Source organism: Micropterus salmoides, unplaced genomic scaffold, assembly GCF_014851395.1.
Source record: "Micropterus salmoides isolate LMB-PRFRI ecotype aquatic unplaced genomic scaffold, ASM1485139v1 Ms_hic_scaffold_22, whole genome shotgun sequence".
Taxonomy (NCBI): Eukaryota; Metazoa; Chordata; class Actinopteri; order Centrarchiformes; family Centrarchidae; genus Micropterus; species Micropterus salmoides.
The window spans coordinates 7,000,375-7,020,884 of record NW_024041373.1 but is presented as its reverse complement, the minus strand read 5'-3'; the positions used below and the strand labels follow the sequence as shown (position 1 = coordinate 7,020,884).

General features: G+C 43.6%; 1 protein-coding gene across 1 annotated transcript in view; it reads right to left on the bottom strand.

Moving 5' to 3' along the window:
- Window positions 1-8,217: 8,217 nt before the first annotated feature.
- Window positions 8,218-20,510, bottom strand: part of LOC119917305 (adhesion G protein-coupled receptor A3) — a 170,752-nt gene continuing 158,459 nt past the window's right edge. Inside the window, 2 exon segments of the mRNA XM_038737568.1 lie at window positions 8,218-12,538; window positions 12,793-12,888. Of these exon segments, the coding sequence (XP_038593496.1) occupies window positions 11,116-12,538; window positions 12,793-12,888 (1,519 nt within the window). The 3' untranslated portion in view covers window positions 8,218-11,115.

The following is a 20,510-nucleotide window of genomic DNA, read 5'->3' as shown; positions in this document are numbered from 1 at the left end:
TCAAACTGGCCTCCATTGGTCTCGGAGGCTGTGTTTGGTGTTCAATGGGAGGCTACTGAGCCTGGAGCCCCGGTCCGGTTCTGGTGCCCATTCTTGACTCAGTCAGTAAATAGATCCACTAAGCTATATGCGCTAAATAGCTAATGGACATTAGCAGTAGTTATGACCTGATGTGAGATATGCTGCCCCCTAGCATTCGACAGGTGTAAAGTAGCATCAATTGTTACACATTGCTCTTTTAAGCCCACCCTATTACACTATGCACTTTGTTTTATTTCATTCCTTTTCTAAAAATTATATTTACTTTTCTATGATTCATCATTTTTGTAGGCCATTTATTGTTGAGTTTCTGTCTTACTGATCTTTGACATTTCAACAGTATGCGTCTAGAGGATGTGATGCTAAAGTAAGTTTCAATATTACAATTATATGTACAATATTTTCATCATTAACAAAAATCTTACATAATTATAGAAAAAAAACTTGTTAAACAAGTTAATTAGTATATCTGCCATAACAATATTACTGCGTTACACATGGAAATAAATGCCTAAAATAATGAAAAAACGAATCACTGGTAAGATGGATTACTGAATGCTTCAGGACTCTGACTTGTAGCATTATGTAAACAGCACTGTATGAGTGGGCACTGATGTGCTTGTGTGTGTTTGTGCCTGTGCGAGGGTGAGGAAGCACTCCGGTATAAAAGTTGTGGAGGGCAAACATACATATTCATCAGACCTCGCAGACAAAATAATGTACTGGCATAATCTCTGCAGTGAGCTCGGGTTAAATAGCTGCAAAAGGACTTGATATGTTGCAATGGGACAAACATTTATGAACTTCTGGACTTGCCACATGATTGGCTTCACAGGAAGAGAGAAAGGAAGGAGGTTAGAATGCATACATTTGTATTTGGCTGCGGGCTGGAGTTCAGCAGGGCGCCCATTTTTCACCTCCATCTGAACACGTAATTACTCCAGCTGGATAATCTTTCATTTAATAAAAAAATCTATTAAATAGGCCTGTCTGGGTATAAGCAGGACCTAATTTAGAGAGTCTGGATCAATGCCCCAGTGTTACTGCTACACTTGGACGAGACAACATTTTGTGCCTAGAAGATCAGTCTTGCAATTACACTTCCATACATGTAGAATTTTCGAATTGACTCATGTCTTGACCTCAACCATTTGCATAATCATCGTTTATTTTTGTCTGGCAATTGCAGTAGCAGAGATCATCTCTGGTTTATGATGAGTTCCTTGTTTCTGTCTCTGTGTACTGATCGCCAACCAAAGAGGAATGCAGCTCATGCATTAACCTGCCCGTTGGCCTCTGTCTCAACCTCACAGATGTTGTAAATCTATCGGGCTATTCACTGACGTCCATTTGTGTCCCTCAACACCTCAAGTTACCAATTTTAACCACTAGATGGCATTCCTGTATAGACAGCATTAGAGAGGAGACATCTGAAATGAAAGACAGGACTGGCAATCAGATGTTTAAGTGTGTTTGCGTTGTTGACAACTGAAGCCACCAACAGCCACATTACATAATGCATTAACATCACTGTCTAGTTTTATATTGTGAGTGATCCGAAGTTGCAGTTTTTATGGCTCTTCCCGACTTATGTTTATTTGAGTGAAGACTTGATTTCTGTCTCACAGAGAGGGAAAACCCTGAGGAGCTCTCTGAATGCTTCTCCATTTTAAAGCTCACATTTGGCCACATGCTTAAAGCCTTTAAGAGTCAAGTGCACGTTTACAAACTCAGATTCCCAGAAGTCATCTGTTGAAAACAAATTAAACTGATGACAGATTGACTTTCTGGAGCATACAGTTGGTACTCCTTAGTGAGTATAGAAGATGAAAAATGTACCCGGGGCCGTAGCCAAGATTTTAGAAATGCTGAGGACATCCACTGCAATGCATCCTCCACTACAAATTAAGGCCGTAAACCATTTTTTTCTGTTGTTTTTGTTTGGCTTTTTTTTTTATTCCCTTATTAGACAGCAACAGTAGGAAATGTCAGGAAATAAGGAGAGAGCAAGATGGGGATAGTGGCAGTTAATGGTTGGATACCTTAACCCCTAAGCCAACAGGGCGGCCGCACCCATATTTTATATTTTACTTATTTAGTGAACTTTCCAATGACGCTTTCTAGAAATGTGATTTCCCAAGATGAAGGTCTAAATGTTTTTTTAATATGAAGCCCTGAAACTGACAAAAGGCAGTAAGAGGTTTTATACCAGCTGCAACGTTCCCTGCATTGTCTGGTGTAGTTGTATGATGAAAGCTGGCTGGCGCTGGGTGGCATCACCACTGCTGTTACACCCTCACGCCTCACCAACTTTTGCCCTAGACCCACCCATCTCATTAAGCATAAGGGAAATTGGAAAAGTGGTGAAGAAAATTGGAAATGTTTCTTGGGGAAAATAGGGAATAGAAAATGATTAAATGTGTGCGAGTGACAATAAATATAATTTATATATTTTTATATTTATTTTTATATATATTAATTTATATAATATATTATTAAAAATGAGCAATATTAAAGGAAACTATGGAGTTGAAAAATGAAGTGAACTAGTAATAGATTGATAGAAGAGTAAAATACATTTTCATTTAAATTCTTTTTACCAACTGATTGGAAATTAAAGGATACAGTATACAGGCTTGCCAAAACCCCCCAAAAACCCTAATACTAAAAGTATTGTATTAGGCTATATGTCATGTTTGATTTCAAATAGCACATCTTTGCAGAGCTGTTACAGTGTTTTTCATGAGATACTGGATAGCTCAAATGATTTTAGTTCCCTTTACAAACTTTGTCAAATGAGTCAGATAAACCTTCATTTTCTGGATAAAGAGGAGGAGGACACTGGTTATTGGCAACTGTGTAGGATTTAACACACACGTAACAAACAGCTACTGTAGCGTAATCTCTTCACTCTCTCTTCGCTTCACTCTCCATCCTCTCGATTCTTCTCCCTGCTCCCTGGTCTTTTGCCCACCATGCCGTCCCCAGCTGTCCTGTTCTCTCTCCACTGAAGGAGGGAGGAACAGGGGTGAGGGAGGGAGCTGGCTGTCGTATTCGAGCCTTGATGTTACAGTCTGCAGCAGCCTCTTAGGCCCCCGTAATCCACTGGATTGTTGCATTAAACCATCACATGATTCTTTGCTCCCTTCCAGTTGTACCATGTTGCGTCACCATTAGAGGAAGCTATAAATAACGGAGGGGGCTGCGGGGGAGGGAGGGGAGATAAAGGACTATCAAACACATAGGACAACACAGATTGGCAGATTTTTGTAACTGGCTCCCTGCAAACCCAACACATGGCTTTGAGTTAAAGAGTGAGAAATTTTCACACTTACCTGACTTAGTCTTTGGCATGCATCACAATACTCACAAAGGATTTGATGCATAAAGAAATTCAGCAGCGCAGCAGGGGCCAATGGCTGTGACGAGAAAACAAGTTAGAGGGAACACTCAGACATGTCACTCACTCTTCAGAATAAGACGCTACCTCGGATTGTCACATCATAGACTGAAAATCAGGTGCAGCTGTGTTGACAGTAAGCCACTGTGAAATAGCAGAATGGGGTTGAGCTTGGTAAAATAGGTTGGGGTTTTTGTTCATTACTTTCATGTGCTTTGACAAGTGATGTAAGTCTTCAGAGGTCTTCTTGGGGGAAACTGAGAGACAGCGATTGGCTGGAAGGCAACCTCTGCAGTGGGAGACATATACTGGGGCAAAACACAGCTACGACAACCACATAAACCAATAGAGCTGTTTTTGTTTTCCCATGTCTGGTGCACTGCATTAGCATATATCCTATACTTTGCCCGCCAGGCAAACAACTACAGTACAAGTCTGTGTAAGGAAAAGCAGGCTGTTTCTTCCAAGTAAATAACGCAGGATGACAGAGCAAGATGCTTCATAGGTGTAGCTTGGACAGGGCCAACAGACTTAATTTGTTCTTTATCAGATTTGATACTATGGCTCCTGCCCATCCTCCCACTAACTCAGCTGCTGTCTACCCTCTAAAGCCTCGAATATACTCAGGAGCAGGCGTGGACACGGACAGCTGCGGACCCCGCGGACTACTTCTGTTTATAATACCTTCAGAAGTCAGCTTGGCATACATGTTCCACACATGCGCAGTAGATATGTTCTTGCCCTGGTAGCGCTAGTCGCAACGCGTACCTCCTCTGATGATGATTTTTTCGTCACGCGGACTCTAGCGGACCTTCACGTACTCACGGACACGGAAAGTACAATCCTTGCCTAACTTTTCTCCTCACTGTCCCCACCCTCCTCTTGGGAGACCCCTTCTCCCACCACCTCTGGCACCCAGGTTAACAGCTCTCTCCAGTCTGAGGACTCCTCTCTCCCTCTGTAACCTCTGTGTGCCTCACTGCTGACCAGGTGAGAAGACAGATGAGGAGACTCCACTCCAACAAGGCTGCAGGCCCTGAAAGTGTCTGCCCCAGGTTGCTCAAAGCTTGTGCCCCCCAGCTATGTGGAGTCCTTCACCATGTCTTCCGCCTGAGCCTGAGTCTCCAAAGGGTCCCGGTGCTGTGAAAGACATCTTGCCTCGTCCTGTACCAAAGACGCCAAGTCCCAGTGGCTGCAAGGACTACAGAACTGTGGCACTGACCTCCCACATCATGAAGACCCTGGAGAGACTGGTTCTGGATCAGCTGTGGCCCATGGTCAGACCTTTCCTGGACCCACTCCAGTTCGCCTACCAGCCCCGACTGGGAGTTGAGGACGCCATCATCTTCCTGCTCCACCGCATCTACGCCCACCTGGACAAGCCGGTGAGCACTGTGAGGGTCTTGTTTTCTTGACTTCTCCAGTGCTTTCAACACCATCCTGCCGGCCCTGCTGGGTGAGAAGCTGACAGAGATGCAGGTGGATGCCCCCCTCGTGTCCTGGATTGTTGACTACCTGACTGGCAGACCACAGTATGTGCGCCTGCAACACTGTGTGTCAGACAGCGTGGTCAGCAACACCGGGGCCCCGCAGGGGACGGTCCTCTCTCCCTTCCTCTTCACCATCTACACCACAGACTTCAACTACCACACAGATTCCTGTCACCTTCAGAAGTTTTCTGATGACTCTGCTGTGGTTGGATGTATCAGCAGGGTGACGAGGCTGAGTACAGAGCTGTGGTGGGGGACTTTGTCACATGGTGCGAGCAGAACCAACAGCTCAACGTGACTAAGGAGCTGGTTGTGGATCTAAGGAGAGCCAAAGCTCCAGTGACCCCTGTTTCCATCCAGGGGGTCAGTGTGGACATTGTGGAGGATTACAAATACCTGTGAGTGCACTGGGCCAAGAACACTCAAGCCCTCTACAGGAAGGGCCAAAGCCGTCTCTATTTTCTGAGGAGGCTGAGGTCCTTCAACATCTGCAGGACGATGCTGAGGATGTTTTAGAGTCTGTGGTGGCCAGTGCTATCTTGTTTGCTGTTGCATGCTGGGGCAGCAGGCTGAGGTTAGGGGACCCTAACAGACTCAACAAACTGATCCGCAAGGCCAGTGACGTTGTGGGGGTGGAGCTGGACTCTCTGTCGGTGGTGTCAGAGAGGAGGATGCTGTCCAAACTACATGTCATCTTGGACGATGTCTCCCACCCACTCCATGACGTGCTGCTCAAACACAGGAGCACTTTCAGCGCAAGACTCATTCCCCCAAAATGCACCACAGAGCACCACAGGAAGTCATTCCTGCCTGTGGCCATCAAACTTTATAACTCCTCCCTTTAAGTGTCTGACACACAGATACTTAGTTAGTTTTAAGCTGGACATTAGACATATTCACATATTCTGCAAAGTTTACGGACTTACAAAATGGTCAGACACAGTGCAGACGAGCTGAGCTATCCTGACTTTAGGTCCCTAGCATGGGTCAAGCTTAAAAAAAGCTGGACCTTGTTTCCCATAATGCAATTCAGTTGCATTTTCCATTAGACCCTGCCTACCTCGTAAATGCCCATATCTTTTAAACTCCATGCCCCTGTGGAACACAGGCTTTATGTCAAAACTTTTAAGCCTCCAAGTCCATGCTGAGATTACCCTAATGACATCATTATGACATCATCAGGGTTGTTTTCTCAGCTTATCAAAGATCCTCCAGAGCCACGGAAGACATTGCACAACAGTTTTCACAGGCTAAGTATGAGCAGATATTCAGCGTAAATCAATGCCTTATGTGCAGTACTTGAGCATGTACTTAGTTACTTAGTTACCATTGCAGCGGCCTTAGATTCGCATTCAGTCATACACATCACAACACACTCATGGACACACACACACCCCTCAATAGAAATGCATCTTCCAAGAAACCAAGTGGTGATATCTAATAAGTTTTGCCCACCTCTTTCTGTCTTCTCTTCCTCTTTGATCTCTCCACCTCACTCCTTCTGTTTCTTTCTTCCTGTAATCCTCGAACTATCCACCCAAATCCCCCCTCTCTGTCTCTCTCCATTCACTCTGCAACTCTGCCTCACTCTCCCGCCCTGCGAGCTTGGAGCATGTTATTTAAGTCAAGGACGGCATTAGCATGACGATCACAGCCTTCTATCACAAGTCTTGTCCGCCAAGGCTGGAGCTGGAGGAGCAGGCTTTGTTATAAGGGTGGAGAGAGTACTACCAAACATGCAAGGAGTAAAAAGAGAGAGAGAGAGAGGGGCATGTAAAGACAGGTTACCACAGCCTGTAAGAAATTGCCAATGAAAATGATTTGTGATTACATAAGACAAAGCATTCATGTGTCTAATCCATTTGCATGCCATACGGTATGGATTGATCTACACACTTGAATAAACCCCTTTCCTCTCTGTCAATGAAAGACAAAAGCATTTACTTCAAGTGTAAAGAGACTTACAAAGTGACTCAAAAATCACACCCCCGACCACATGTACAGCTCCTTTATCAGCATATGAAACCCTCAGTGAAGTTAGACCAGACTGTATGTATGAATCCCTGCGTGTTGTTCTAGCTCTGATTATTCACAGGTTCCCACAAGAAAAGAAAAAACACCTACACATCATCTTGTTATATTGTCTCAGGAGCACACATGCACTTTAACAGGCACACTCTCACTTCATCTCCCCCTCTCTTTGCCCATACTCTCTATTTACAAACCTATTTATTACAACAGGAAATTAAAACACAGTTAATTGTATCATAAACACGCATCTGTGTTACTAAAACCAGATTAATTTTTAATGAAACAGATGTCGTCCTGGGCCAATTTCTCCCTTCGCCAACCACCGCGGTCCAACCTACAGTGGCCTGCAGTCTTGAAACCACATGGTGAAGCATCCTTTTGTTTTACTGACACTGTGTGGTAAGCTGAATTTGACAACACTTTCTAGAACACAATTATTGGTTAAAAGACACCCTCCCACAGTAATTAAAGCCATCATAGCCTTATACTAATTATCTATATAATCACAACTACAGCTCATTTGGCAGTGCAGCACACAATATGGTATATATATATATATATATATATATATATATATATATATATATATTTTTTTTTTTTTTTTAAGATACTGGCTTCAGACATCCATGACTCATCTTTCATGGACACCCTACAGTACTCACATTCAGTCTGGGTCTTCATAGCAGACAGAGGAGAGATGGGGTCTGACATTTCACATGGCTTTCAGTCAGACGAATAATCTGATGGTCGGAGTGGGGTTGGGGGGTGGGTGGCATGTGTCCTTGGAAAAGAAAAAAGACTCCGGCTGCATATTAAATGTGCTCAGGCGTTTCATGGCCTGTCAAACCTGTGTGTGATTTGTGATGCACAGAAGACACACTGTCTCATTTCTTGGGTGATGTGTGCACATGTGGACGCCTGTGCATGTATGTGTACAAGGTCTGGGCACACGCACACGCACACGCACTCTCACATGCACACACACACACATGCACGCACGCACGTGCGCGCGCCCGCACACACACACACACACACACACAGCTGCAGTCAAGCCCGCTATCATTTCAATTCCTCCCCTGTGGTGCCTCCGTAAGGCATCTCAATCGCCATCACGCTGTCAGAAGAAATAAACACATTATGGCGAGAACTCAGAAGAAAAAAAACAGGCTTTTTCTTTCACTTGCATTCATCGTCATATGAGTTAAATGCACTCTCTGCTCATGCACACACGTGGCGGACACACAAACACAAGCCAAAGATGCTCTCATCCATTGCATGGTGAAAAAATACATTTATTGGAATCTGTGTCAATGTAGAAAAAAGTGAAAACTGGCTTTAGGTTTTGTCACAGTACCACAGGTGAATATTCCAGCAGCCGTCTGGTGAGCCAAAACTAAGTCAGCAAGCTCGTTGAAGGCAGTACATCTGCTACTGATGACAACAGAGAAGTTGGCCTACGGTGGCCTGTCATACCAAACACATCGTCTCACAGACACTGAAAAGCTCAGGCTGCTCCTAAGACACACCACCAGCAAATACACATGTTGTACAGCAATTAACCTAGATCAATGTTATCTCAGTTTAAGGTGGGTTTAGCAGGAGAGGCTGATTTCAAATGTTTTGTTGTGATACTGTTACAAATCCCTTTCCAATAACTGTAAAGCCAGGGCCACTGACTGCCAGCATCTTAGATGGCTCAAAGGAGCCTGTATTATGTGATCAGTTGTAGGCCACTGTATTATAACTCATAAAGTGGGCCCATTATATGCCATTTTGTCCCAGGCCCTGTGAGTAAATCCAGTGGGCCTGTGCAAAGCTATCAGGATCATGCATGATCATGGATGTCTACCAGGGCCTTCCCAAATAAAGGGAGTATCACATTAATATTTCTCTTTTATTTTCTGCAGATGTCACTTTTTAATTCAAATTTTTCTGTCTGAACAAACATTTCTATAATAAACACACTGTAAGTGACACATTGTATTCTGGCAGGCCAAATGTTACTATGGGTAGTGCATTTCTATTTTTGATATGACAGGATAAGTCTCACAACACATGGCGAGTCTGCATACTTTATGAAGTCAACTAAAGTTGCAACAGAAAAAGGCATTTGAAAACAAAAATGAAATTTCTAAACTCAGATACTGAGTATTAACATTGAGAGGTCAGTTTTTTTCCATACAACTTTCTTTACATATAGACTTGTTTTATTCTTAAATATCTTAAATCTCATATAAAATAATTTATCAGAAACTGATTCTATATACACATACAAGAGTGCACAAGATGGATAAAGAGATGGTATGCATGCTGAGGTGGTTTCGCAGGATTTGTTGTGAGATTATATGCGCTGCTTGGGTGTACCTTTTTTTAAGTTTGGCTTTTCTGACGAAATGTATGACTGGTTTTGTCTAGAGGAGGAAACAAGTGCTTCTAAATCAATACAGAGCCTCTTTTGCCTTCCATTTTGGGTGGCAATTCTTCAAAGAGAATGTGACCTTCATCGTAACAAAAAAAAAGAAAACAATCCATACTTCAACCTTGGCCTATCCTGACACACGTTATCTCCCAAAGCAGAACCAACTGTACTGGATTCTAGGATAAAACTAAAGTCTTGTTATAATGAGATCACTAGTGGGAAATAATAAAGTATTTGCTGGTAACTAGGCTTAATCCAAGAGTGTGACAAAAATGATACATAAAAGCTGCAGCAGTCATATTGAATCGAGGCAAATACTGTCTTTATGGATGGGCGTTCATTTACACTGTTAAAAGAAATTGCACTTAGCTATACTCAACAGGATAGGCATGCGCTGGGTCTTAGAAATAAGTGAAAATATGAACTAATTCCTGTCATCTGTCATTTTGGCGCTTTAGCTAATAGTGGGTGAAGTTGGCTAAAATGTTTTAGTAGTTTTTATTTAGAGGGAAAATAATAGGACATTGGGCACAGCTGGGTTTCCCAAAGCAGCTTGTTGTTTCTTCTTCTTTCTTCTTTAATCACATTCACATTCTTTTTCCCTAAATTATTTGATTTGACAAAGGATCATATGCTGATGGCTGATAGCATGTGTGAGCTGAGCTGAAGAGAGTAAAAAACCTGCACACTAGTTTGGCAATTGAACTCGCTGTCAGGACCTGGCTCTATGTGCAGGGGCATAGCACAAACTCTGGACCCTTTACATCTCTGTGGGCCCCTCCCCAAGGCTATTGATTCGAGTATCTTTTTGGGCCCTCCTCACGTGAAGGCCCTGCATGCTCAGTCCCCTTTGTCCCCCTAGTCCTACACCCCTTTCTATTCGGCACAGTGTTACGAAAAATTGCTCTGGATCCAATCACTCTGTGACACCAACTCTCCATTCACAATGGCCACATTGTTGCTGTTGATGCTGCCGTTATTTACTTCTCTCCAGAAAAAAGAAACACATCAGTGAAGACATGATACAGACAGCACAATCAATACCAACCTGGACGAGGATGCTTAATTTCACTTTTCTTTTTCTGTTGTTTTGAATCTTCACAAGTTAACTGGCATCCACACATCTCTGGCAAGCGACAGTATCATTGTATATTATTTAGAAAATCTCTAGTAGATATTCACAGTTGCTTGACTGAATGGCAAAAATACCCATGAAGTCTAAAATTGCTGGTTTAGTCATCTAAAACATGGATGCCAAGAGTTCTTTAAAGTACTGGAGGTTCGCTGTCATCATAGACTATCTGATGGATTCAGATTTAAAGTGTAAAAAAATCTTGCAGCGTGTTGCCTTTGAGCACTAACACACATATTCATACATACAACCATTCATTTTCTTGTATATATATCTATATATAGAGAGAGAGATCTGTAGTAATATGGAACAGTGGAAATACCTTCAATTACATCTGATGGTGATGTGACACACATTTCACAAATTCTTCTTGGTGGAAGAGATTCTGTTCTGTGTATGGATGCTCTTCAGGGAGCATTTACATGATATCAGATTACTGTACAGTAAAACAGCACACATAAAAACATGAGGACATTAAAATAAAAATATCCCACGCTGATTGTGATGTTTAAAATGTAGTTCAATTAATTATTTTTATTCTAGAAAGGGAGGCGAGGGTTTATTTTTGGTGGGACGAGGCAGTCCCCTGTTTTTCCATCCCACACTACACAGTAGTTTCATTCTTCCAGGGTCCAGTGCGTATATTCCCTGTGCTGTCCGAGGTGTACAGGAGTCCTTCATGCAGCCCCCCCTTCAGAATCCCATTCTGATTGGGCGGGTTCTGGGGGTAGGATTGTCTGCGTGGGGCGTGCATCTCCAGATGATGAGGTGTTGCCGTCGGGTCCTGCTCGGCCACTTTGCCGCAGCCACACAGGAAGACGCCCGTGTCGCCTGTCTCTGCTGGGCACAGAGAAGGGAAAAGGTCTGCCTTAGCACAGCAGATATGCCTGTGGCAGGGATTATGGCATGCCAGGGCCTCGTGCGTGGTGGGTGTAGCGGCGTGGCATGTGTGATGCCCATCATGGTGGCCTTCGTGGGCCAGATGTGGACAGATGTGGGCGTGACGCTCATGTGTGCTGTGGGGGCTGTCAGTGTGTGAGCTGTGCACGCTGCCTCCATCCACACTGGAGGGGATGTGATAGGCGTACTCCCTCTCACTCCCTGCTCCGCAAGCACCGGCCCCAGCCCGGCGGCTAAAGTGACGGCCTTTAGTCCTGGTGCTGCTCTTTAGGCAGGGGTGCAACTGGATACCCGGCCGGTAACCCTCTGGGTCAGCATGTAATAGCACGTGTGTAGCCGCAGGCTCCTCTTCCATTAGCTGCTGGCTATGCAGGGCGGCGCAGCATGGCGTCACCGGTGCCAGGCAGGTCACGTGATTTTGCGAGGACGGAAGGGCGGCGTGTTTACAGTGAGCTAAACTGCTATGACCGCAGCTCATCAGTGCTTTACCCTGACATGGTGAATCATGATGGCAGTGGCTGTGGCCATGCCCGGGGGTATCTCCATTCACGTTGACCTTTGGCCGCACTTGAGTTGGACCATGGGCGCCAGAGCAGGCATTGGCGTGTCGTCCGGGACAACAGGAACACCAGCAATGCCAGACATCATCACGCTTGGCGCAATGATGGATGAGGATGAAGAGGCCAAGGGTGACAGAGAAGGCACCGTAAAGGCAGCTAAAGATCATGTCCAAGAAGTGGCCCTGTGACACGGCCAGCGCCCCAAAAGTCCAAGTGGCCAGGAACAGGAAAAGGGTGAAGGCCGCCGTTCGTAACTGAGCCTTGAAGGAGTGCTCATTGGCCAACAGCGCAGGGTTGATGGGGACGCCTGGGCAGCCAGCAGGGCAGTGGCTCCCACTGGGTGGGGCTGCCAGGGCCCCAGGCTCGGCTCCCTGGTGGCAGTGGGTCGGCACGTCAACGGCAGCTAGTCTCTGCTGCTCCTCCGTCAGCTGCTTGAGCTCATACTTCTTTTCAGGGTGTCGCCGCAGCTGGATGAAGGTACAGAGGAAGTAGATGCATGTCACCAGGACGATGAAGGCCACAGGGCCAAAGAAGGCTCCAAGGCTAGGCTCCCATGCCATCCAGCAGCTGCAACACACACAATTTATGTTCACATCTGCAGAACTGAAATACTGAATTTATGAAAACTCTGTTACTTTTAACATGTATCCAATGAAACCTTTAGCTTCAACTCCACATATACTGTACTCTATATGTATACACGCATGCAAAAAAAAAAACACCTAATGAGGAAATCACTTTGCTGAGGGGTATAAAATGGAGTAAAACATCAACAGAAGGTGTAATTCAACCTTGACAGCAGAAGCAAATCGAGGACTTACTACGGCGCTTGCTCCTTGCTGCCATAGTTGTCGATATTGACGGCTGCTGTGACCCCGCAGATGATGAGGGGCACTCCACCACTGACTAAATAAAATCTGTGAGGTGACAGAGGGACAAACAGAGGGAGAATACGAAAGTATGAGAATGTTTCACATGAAAGGGCCTTTACAAATCCTACATCTCACATCTGGATTACAACAACACTGTCAAAATATGACTGAGCGGTAGTTTTAGACACACAAGAGAAAGATGATTACCAAAAGATCCAAATAGACAAAGGGACAGATTAAAGCTTGTGCAGTGAGTGAAGCTCTTGGCTGACCCCAAATAAGTCTGCGTTTTCTTTATGTTTACTCGAAGAACAAACAATGACACTGATGAACAGGCATGAATATTTGTCAGATATCCTTTCCTGACTTCAGAAGCCAACATGTAACTTTTGAGTTTGTCAATGTGTTTGTGTTTACACTCTACATGGGTGATCACACCAACAGTTTGTTTTCTTTGCCACAAACCAAAGTGTAAATTTTACTATGGAAACAAATCTGTTTCCTATCGATGTCAGCGAGATTAAATTGTCACCACTACGGCATCTGCTGTTCAGCTCAGAAGACGTGAAGAGAAACCTGGATTTGAGGAGAAGGGGACACTGAATTTAAATTCACTTTGGCTTCCCGAGCATCAGAAGTTTCTGACAGATGTCAACATGAATCAATTTATTCAGGTAGAAACTTTCATTTCAGACTGTACCTTCAAGGTAGTTTGGAATATTGTCTCATTCCATACAGACTGCAGTTATCTTGAATGATAAACTAACCAAACAACAACACTTTCAAGTATTCACTGGCAATGTTATCCTTCCACTGCTGCACTGCATGTCAGACACTATGCTGAAGTTAGTTTGATAATCACTAGTTACCACATATCTCTGTTACATTTGATAAATTGCAAGCTTATCTGTTCTGTAGAAAAGACAAGAAGTGACCGACCTCTAAAATGCCCTTCCACTTGCTTTTAAACACATTTGTGTGTGCATTACTGCTGCTCAGCATATTATACGTACCTTTAGAACCCTGGTTGTGAGCATCCTCAGAAATTAACAATGCACGTCTGCAAGATGCAATTAATCACATGAAGAGTAAGGGCAGTGAATCAGAATGTGAGGTGAGGTCAGCAGGAGACTCTGAACAAATGACAATAACAATGGCAGACCTTTTTGAGGAGAATCTGAGAAGCTGTGGCTGCCTTCTCAGCCATTTTCTTAACATTAACACTATTGTACCACCCCCCCACCCCCACCTCCAAAGTATACATATTGTGAGCCTGCAGAAACAAAGCTAATAACTAGCAGCTCCCTCTCTGCACTGTACATGTCCTCTCGCTCGGCACTGTCATCCACTTTCCAATATAACACTATTCTATTTCCTCTTCCTTCCTGTTCAATCTCAACCTCTGTCCCTTCAACCACTCCATCCTCCTCCATCTTCATCCACCCTTTTCTCCCTTCTCTCTCTCCCAATCTGTCCTCCATCACACAGCACCCGTCCCAAAAATTCGATTACAATCAAGATGTTTGTCTGGGCTGGTTGGTGACGGGTGGTCGGGTGGTTGGAAGGGAGGCAAAGGGGGTCGGGGAAGGGTGCGTGTGCGTGTGTATGTGTGGGGAAGGAGGGCAGCATTACTGGCCTGTCACTGTCTCAGAGAGGAACGGTTCCCCTGGGGGACTCTCCTACAACAGAAAGCCATTTACACACCCGTCAGCCAGATAAGCATAAATGAGAAGAACTAGTGGATGTTAAAGCACCCTTCGCTTTATAACCCTCATTCCCTTTATCCCCTCTAGGAATTCCTGTTTAGTTTTTTTTCCTGCAGACAACACATGTAGCACACATTCAAAAAATGTATAGCATGTGTGATTAATTTACTGTCCACATGCTGCCCTGTTTTAATGCAGATGCACTGCACATTAACATTCTTGCCAATGCACTCAATCTTGTGTAAACACACAAAGTCTTACACACTTTGACACACATACATAGTTCTTTAGGTGGTCATTCTATTAAAGAAGGCCTTCAAATGCCAACAAAATGGCTGTGTATGCAGAGTTGTGCTTTTGAGTGAGTTTAGGAACAGCGATCATTCGATATAAATAGACCCTGAAGTGCCTTTTAGCCAGCAGCTACACAGTGGCTCCCCTCCCATCCCTGTTCATTTGCTTATGCACTGTCCTCTATTTTGTGACTATGAACTGTCCTCTCTCTGGACCTGGTCCAGGATATACATAGCACAGCTGGGGACAACTGATGGTCATATAGCTCCAGCACAGGGCAAAGGCTTATGGGTAAAGCTGGACTATGCAACGCTAATATATGTACTCACTTTAAACAGAAATCCTTAACGGATGTGAGTTAATTTTAAGGCAATAGTTAACCATTTTAGGAAATACTTATTTGCTTACTTGCCAACAGCTAAATGAAAAGATCAATCCCACTGCTGTAAGCTAAGCTTAGCATTCAGACGGGAAATCTGGGGGAAGAGCTAGCCCATACGAAGGAAACAAAATGTGCCTAAAAAGCATTTCTAATTAACACATTATATCATAAATAATCTGGTTGGCCAGGCAGTGGACAGAGTCATGCTAGCTCTTTTCCCATTTCCAGTCATTGAGCTAAGCTAAGCTAACCGGCTGCTAGCTGTGCCTTATAATAAACAGACATTACCTGCCTTATAATAAACAGACATTACCTGCCTTATAATAAACAGACATTACCTGCCTTATAATAAACATATATAAACAATATTGATGTCAACTTTCTCATCTGACTCTATCAGTATTTTGTAGTCTGCTAACCACGCAAAGCACTTTACAGTCAGGGTTGGGGAGTAACAGATTACTGAATAGTACAGAAACTGATATTTTCTATTGACGTATTTCCTGTAAAAACACACAGCTAATGAGGGATTTGTCACACAGATGTGCGTGTAGCCAGTAGTTGAATGTGGTCACACCCCCACCCCATTATGCATACTCTGTGCCGACTGATTCCACCTCCCAGTGGGTGAATAAGTGAACACGGCAGACGGACCCGAGCACAAACTCAGAGACCAACGGAGGCCATGACCACTGGGAATACAGTACGAAGGTGGTTTTCTTGCCGGTTTGGCTCTTGTCACCCCTGGGCTGAGTTAACAAATGTTAACGTTAATGAGACTGTGTTCGGTCCTGTTCATGCCGTGTTTACGGGAAGCTGCTGGGCGAAGTTCCGGTGCCCACTCGCCCGGCGACACTACCCGCAATCATTCCCCGCCGGGTCCCACACACACACTCCGGTGCTCCGAGTTCCCAGTATGGGCAGAGTAAGCTAAGTTGGCCAGTAGCTGCAGGCTAGCTGAGCTTATTAGATAATGGCAGCTAGTTAGCAGCAGCAGACTTGCTACAGGAACAAGTAAAGCTTAAAAGGGAACTCCATGAATCACAGAGTAGAGGCAGAGCAGCCGGGGAACATCAGAGAGAAAGCCAGATAATGTTTTCCATCAAATATGATCCAGTTTCAGCAAAATCTGTGAATAAAGGTGTGCTTTTGTACAGTAATCAGTGGTGACCGGTCGCAGAAACACTATTGTTCAGCAGCGTCATAAAAACAAAGAAAGCTATTCATTGGACACTAAAGTAATACAGCCCCCCCAGTTCAGGATGATTCATCAACATTTTGAAATCGTTTTCCAGGAAATGACACACTATAAAATATCATCAAACATACCAACAAAACAATGTTTTTTGTCATTGATGGGCCAGATCCAGCCATGATGTATAGGCCCAGTACAATCATCATCTAAAAACATTTAGGCCTAAACATCGATTTTGATTTCATGGGAATGCGATATTTTATAGCCTAATTGTATGTTTCTCTAAAAATCCACTGAGCAGACCAGGCATCTTTGCTACTTCTTTATTTGCGTTTTTGGTATTGAAGTAATCCAAAAGTAACTAAAAGTAATCACGTTGCATTACTTTTATTTTCTGGTACTTGGATTATGTTACGGATTACATTTTTTTAAACAAGTAATTAGAAATTGTACAGTATTATTTTATATTTTAAGTAACCCTCCCAACCCTGTTTACAGTACATGTCACATTCAACCCATTCACACACATTCATATACTGCCAACTGCTCATCATTGAAAGAAACTAAACATTCACACACACTCACACAATTTGGGGTTCAGTATCTTGCCCAACAACGCTTCCACATTCAGAACGTAGGACCCGCTCTACCTCTCAGCCACAGTTGCCCCACGTATTTCTGAAAATGACGAACTATTGCTTTCCAACTGCAAGATCTAACAGTCTAGTATATTCATTTCATGTTCTTCCTTTCAGCGGTGATGGGTCATTTTGCCCATCATAAGACTAGCTATTTCCCTTTCAAAAGCTTTGTCTAAAAATAGCTCTTCCAAAACATCCACAAGCAGAGAAAAGCAGATCTATGAAATACTTTTGTATTCTGTGTCTCAGACTGCGCTTTTTAAGAAGTGAATTTGCCTGTTTGCAATTATCATCACTGGCAGCTGGGGAGAAATGTTGGTGGTGACATTCAACAGATGTTTTATATTCTGTACCAGAAGGGAAAATATCCTCACAAAGTGAAGCGTTACGTTTAGAGGAATGATCTGCACCCATCACACTAGATGACTGTCAGTTAATAGCATGAACAGAGGTGCTTAAGGTGTGTGGGCCAACACAGTGTAGCAGATTTCTGACAAAGGTCAGTGTGATGGTCTGCTGGGTATGACATCAGATGCTGTCAAGAGTGGAGGGACAAGCAAAGAGTTGGATGGGGAGGGATAGGTTGGCTGTAAGGAGGGGGGATGCTAGGAGGAGAAATTGATTTGTCTCCAGCTGCTAAGTCTCATTGCATGAGCCTGTCTGACAGGGAGCATTACAGTCAATCACTGTGGATCAACTCGACTGCCGCGCCACACGATCCCTTCGCCTTTCCCCAGACAAATTATCTCATTCACAAGCGGTGCATGATGGGAGAGCCTCGAGAATGTTCCATATCAAAACCCTGCAACCTGTGTCTGAGGATTTGCTTTGCAAGGAAAGTGCTGCTTATAGGTTGAGGGGATCCTTATCTGGTGGGGTCCTTATCCTCAAGGACTTTCTGAGACTGTTCAGGAATACATTATTGAACGGATTTCCGTTTTAATGATGTCAGACATATGATACTGCTCCTTCATAGATTTTTATAGATATTAGTTTCAGGTGGTATGGGTGATTAATGTCCATGTGAGGGCTATATGTGTCATAATAAAACTCTAAAAAGCCCCATAGAGAGCAAGTCTAAAAGCAAGCGAATAAGAAATTCCAGTAGGGTTCATATCCAGTGCAACGGCACGTTTAAACAATTTTCTTGTGTGGGGTCATCCGCTATGTCTTCTTCAAAATATGTCTTAAAGTTCAAGAAAATTTAGGCAACTTAAACGGCACATGATATTATATATAACAGCTTTTAGAAAATGACAAACAAGCATTTGTTATGGTCTGTTTGCCTCCGTATCCCTGCTCTCAAACCTTCCCTTAAAAGGATTTCTTGTTGAAGCTTCTGGAGTTCAGTTCTGCAGCACAGCTGCAATGTGCAGAAGAGCTCACACAGCACCTTCGCACCGCAGAGGAAGAGCACAGTATGTGTCCAAAAGCTGATCCTCTTAAACATGCCAAATGTCGTGAGTAAGCAGAAAAGGAATGAAATGGAGAATGAGCGGGGGGAAAAATTCAATCTGATGTGTGCATCTAAGTGAATAGAAATTAAATGGGTGAAAAGGCTAAATACATTTAGATATATGATAAAGCTCCTGGTTCAGCAGCCTCCTGGGTGATTGGGGTAATTAGTTATAGCACTGAGGTGATTCCATAGTAACAGGTTCTTTTAAGTCATTTGCTTTTTCGTCCTTCCTTCCTCCTCCTCCTCCTCCTCCTCCTCCTCCTGACTTTCATTTGCCCTCCATTCTTTATACCTTCCAGGGTAGTTGGAAGCCTCAAACTGAATAACTGAGCCAAAACATTTACTACACGCCCTTTTCAGCAGCCAGTCCCACCAGTTGAGCTCTAGCTAACAAATGCCTGCTAGAAGAGGTCTATCTATACCTATGGGAAAACTGCAGAATTGGGATTTTTCAAAAATATTTTAAAACTACAAGACCAGATCAGTGGCACACCAATAGTCATAAATCAAACCATAATTTATATTTTCCTAAAATTAATACAATTGACCCTTCGCTAAGCCACGTCCCCTGTAGTTGCTGTTGCTTAGTCTGACAAACTACCATGTCTATTATTTCACTCCCCGGAAAAATATTGTCTAATTTCTGGAAACTGCGATCTCAGAAAGAAGCAGACAGTTTTGGAGTTGCATTGTGCATTTCGGCTCACCAATACACCATCCTTCCATATAAAATGTGTACCTACTGTAATATTCCCCCAAACCAGCTGAGCAGTAAGTGCCGTGGATAAGTGTAGCCTACCGGTGCAAGTGGATCAGTGTACTCATTCACACTCATTTACTGACTCCATGGTGATCAGAGGTGGCCATGAAGTACACAACTCATCCTGAAGTATAGCCTACACGTCATTTTCACAGCAGCGTGGGATTAGCCAACGCGATGCTGACAAAATAACCTCACCTCAGCCATTAGGACAGTTAGCCAAAGTTAAGACTGCATTAGGAAATTTTGCTAGCTAAAAAAACAATGTCAAATGGCTTATGCAGTGCTGTATGACATTGAGTGATCACCAGCAGTAGGTAACAATCTCACTTTATGATAGCATTTTGATTATGTTATTATCATTGACCTTAATTTAAGTAATCATCATCATTGTCACTACGGCATGGCACACACTCTACCCAAGGGCATTACTTTGTGTTGAAAAGTGGTGTGGACACTTAAGGGCTCAGATTAGGGGTGTGACGAAACACTTAGCCCACAAGACGTGACATTGCACAAGATTGGGGTCATGAGAACAAGACAAGAATATATTTTAATACTATTTTGAAAAAACATATTTATTGAGGAAATATAGGATTGGGGGGCTGGGGGTTTGTCCCCTAGAAGATTCTGAGCATTAAACACTTAATTTCATGCATTCTGGAGACAGTTTCTGCACCAATTTATGGTAAAAATGTAGATCAGATTTAACACAAAAATGCAGGTGGCCAGTGAGAATCCAGAAAATAGAATCAGTAGCTTATTATTATTCTTAGTTTAAGTTACTTTTTTTGGACAATGCAGATGTTTCTTCTATATTTACATACTCGCATTGCAGGATGTCTTATTGTGCAAATATACCTTTCTCAAAGCATTTTCATGTGTTTATAAACATTTCTTGGTGCCAGCTTTTTTTTTAGAACATTTTTAACAAATGCTTTCAAAAAGTGATGGGGACAACATCTGCCATTTCAAAAAATGGTGGGTACCCACATGTCCCCAGTTTCCCCAGTGCAGATGACACCTATGAACCTCCCTCCCTACAGGCTGAGCTACTCCATGCTTCCTGCTTCACCTCCACTCTCCTCCTGCTCTCTCTCTCCCTCGACCCTGTCACTTTGTCATTCTGCTCTGCTGTCTCACGCCTCCTCCTCTGCCTGGCAGTGGCCACGGCCCTCCTTTACTCCTTCAAGTGCCTGTGCTCGCACTACGTCGGTTACTGCAGCTAAT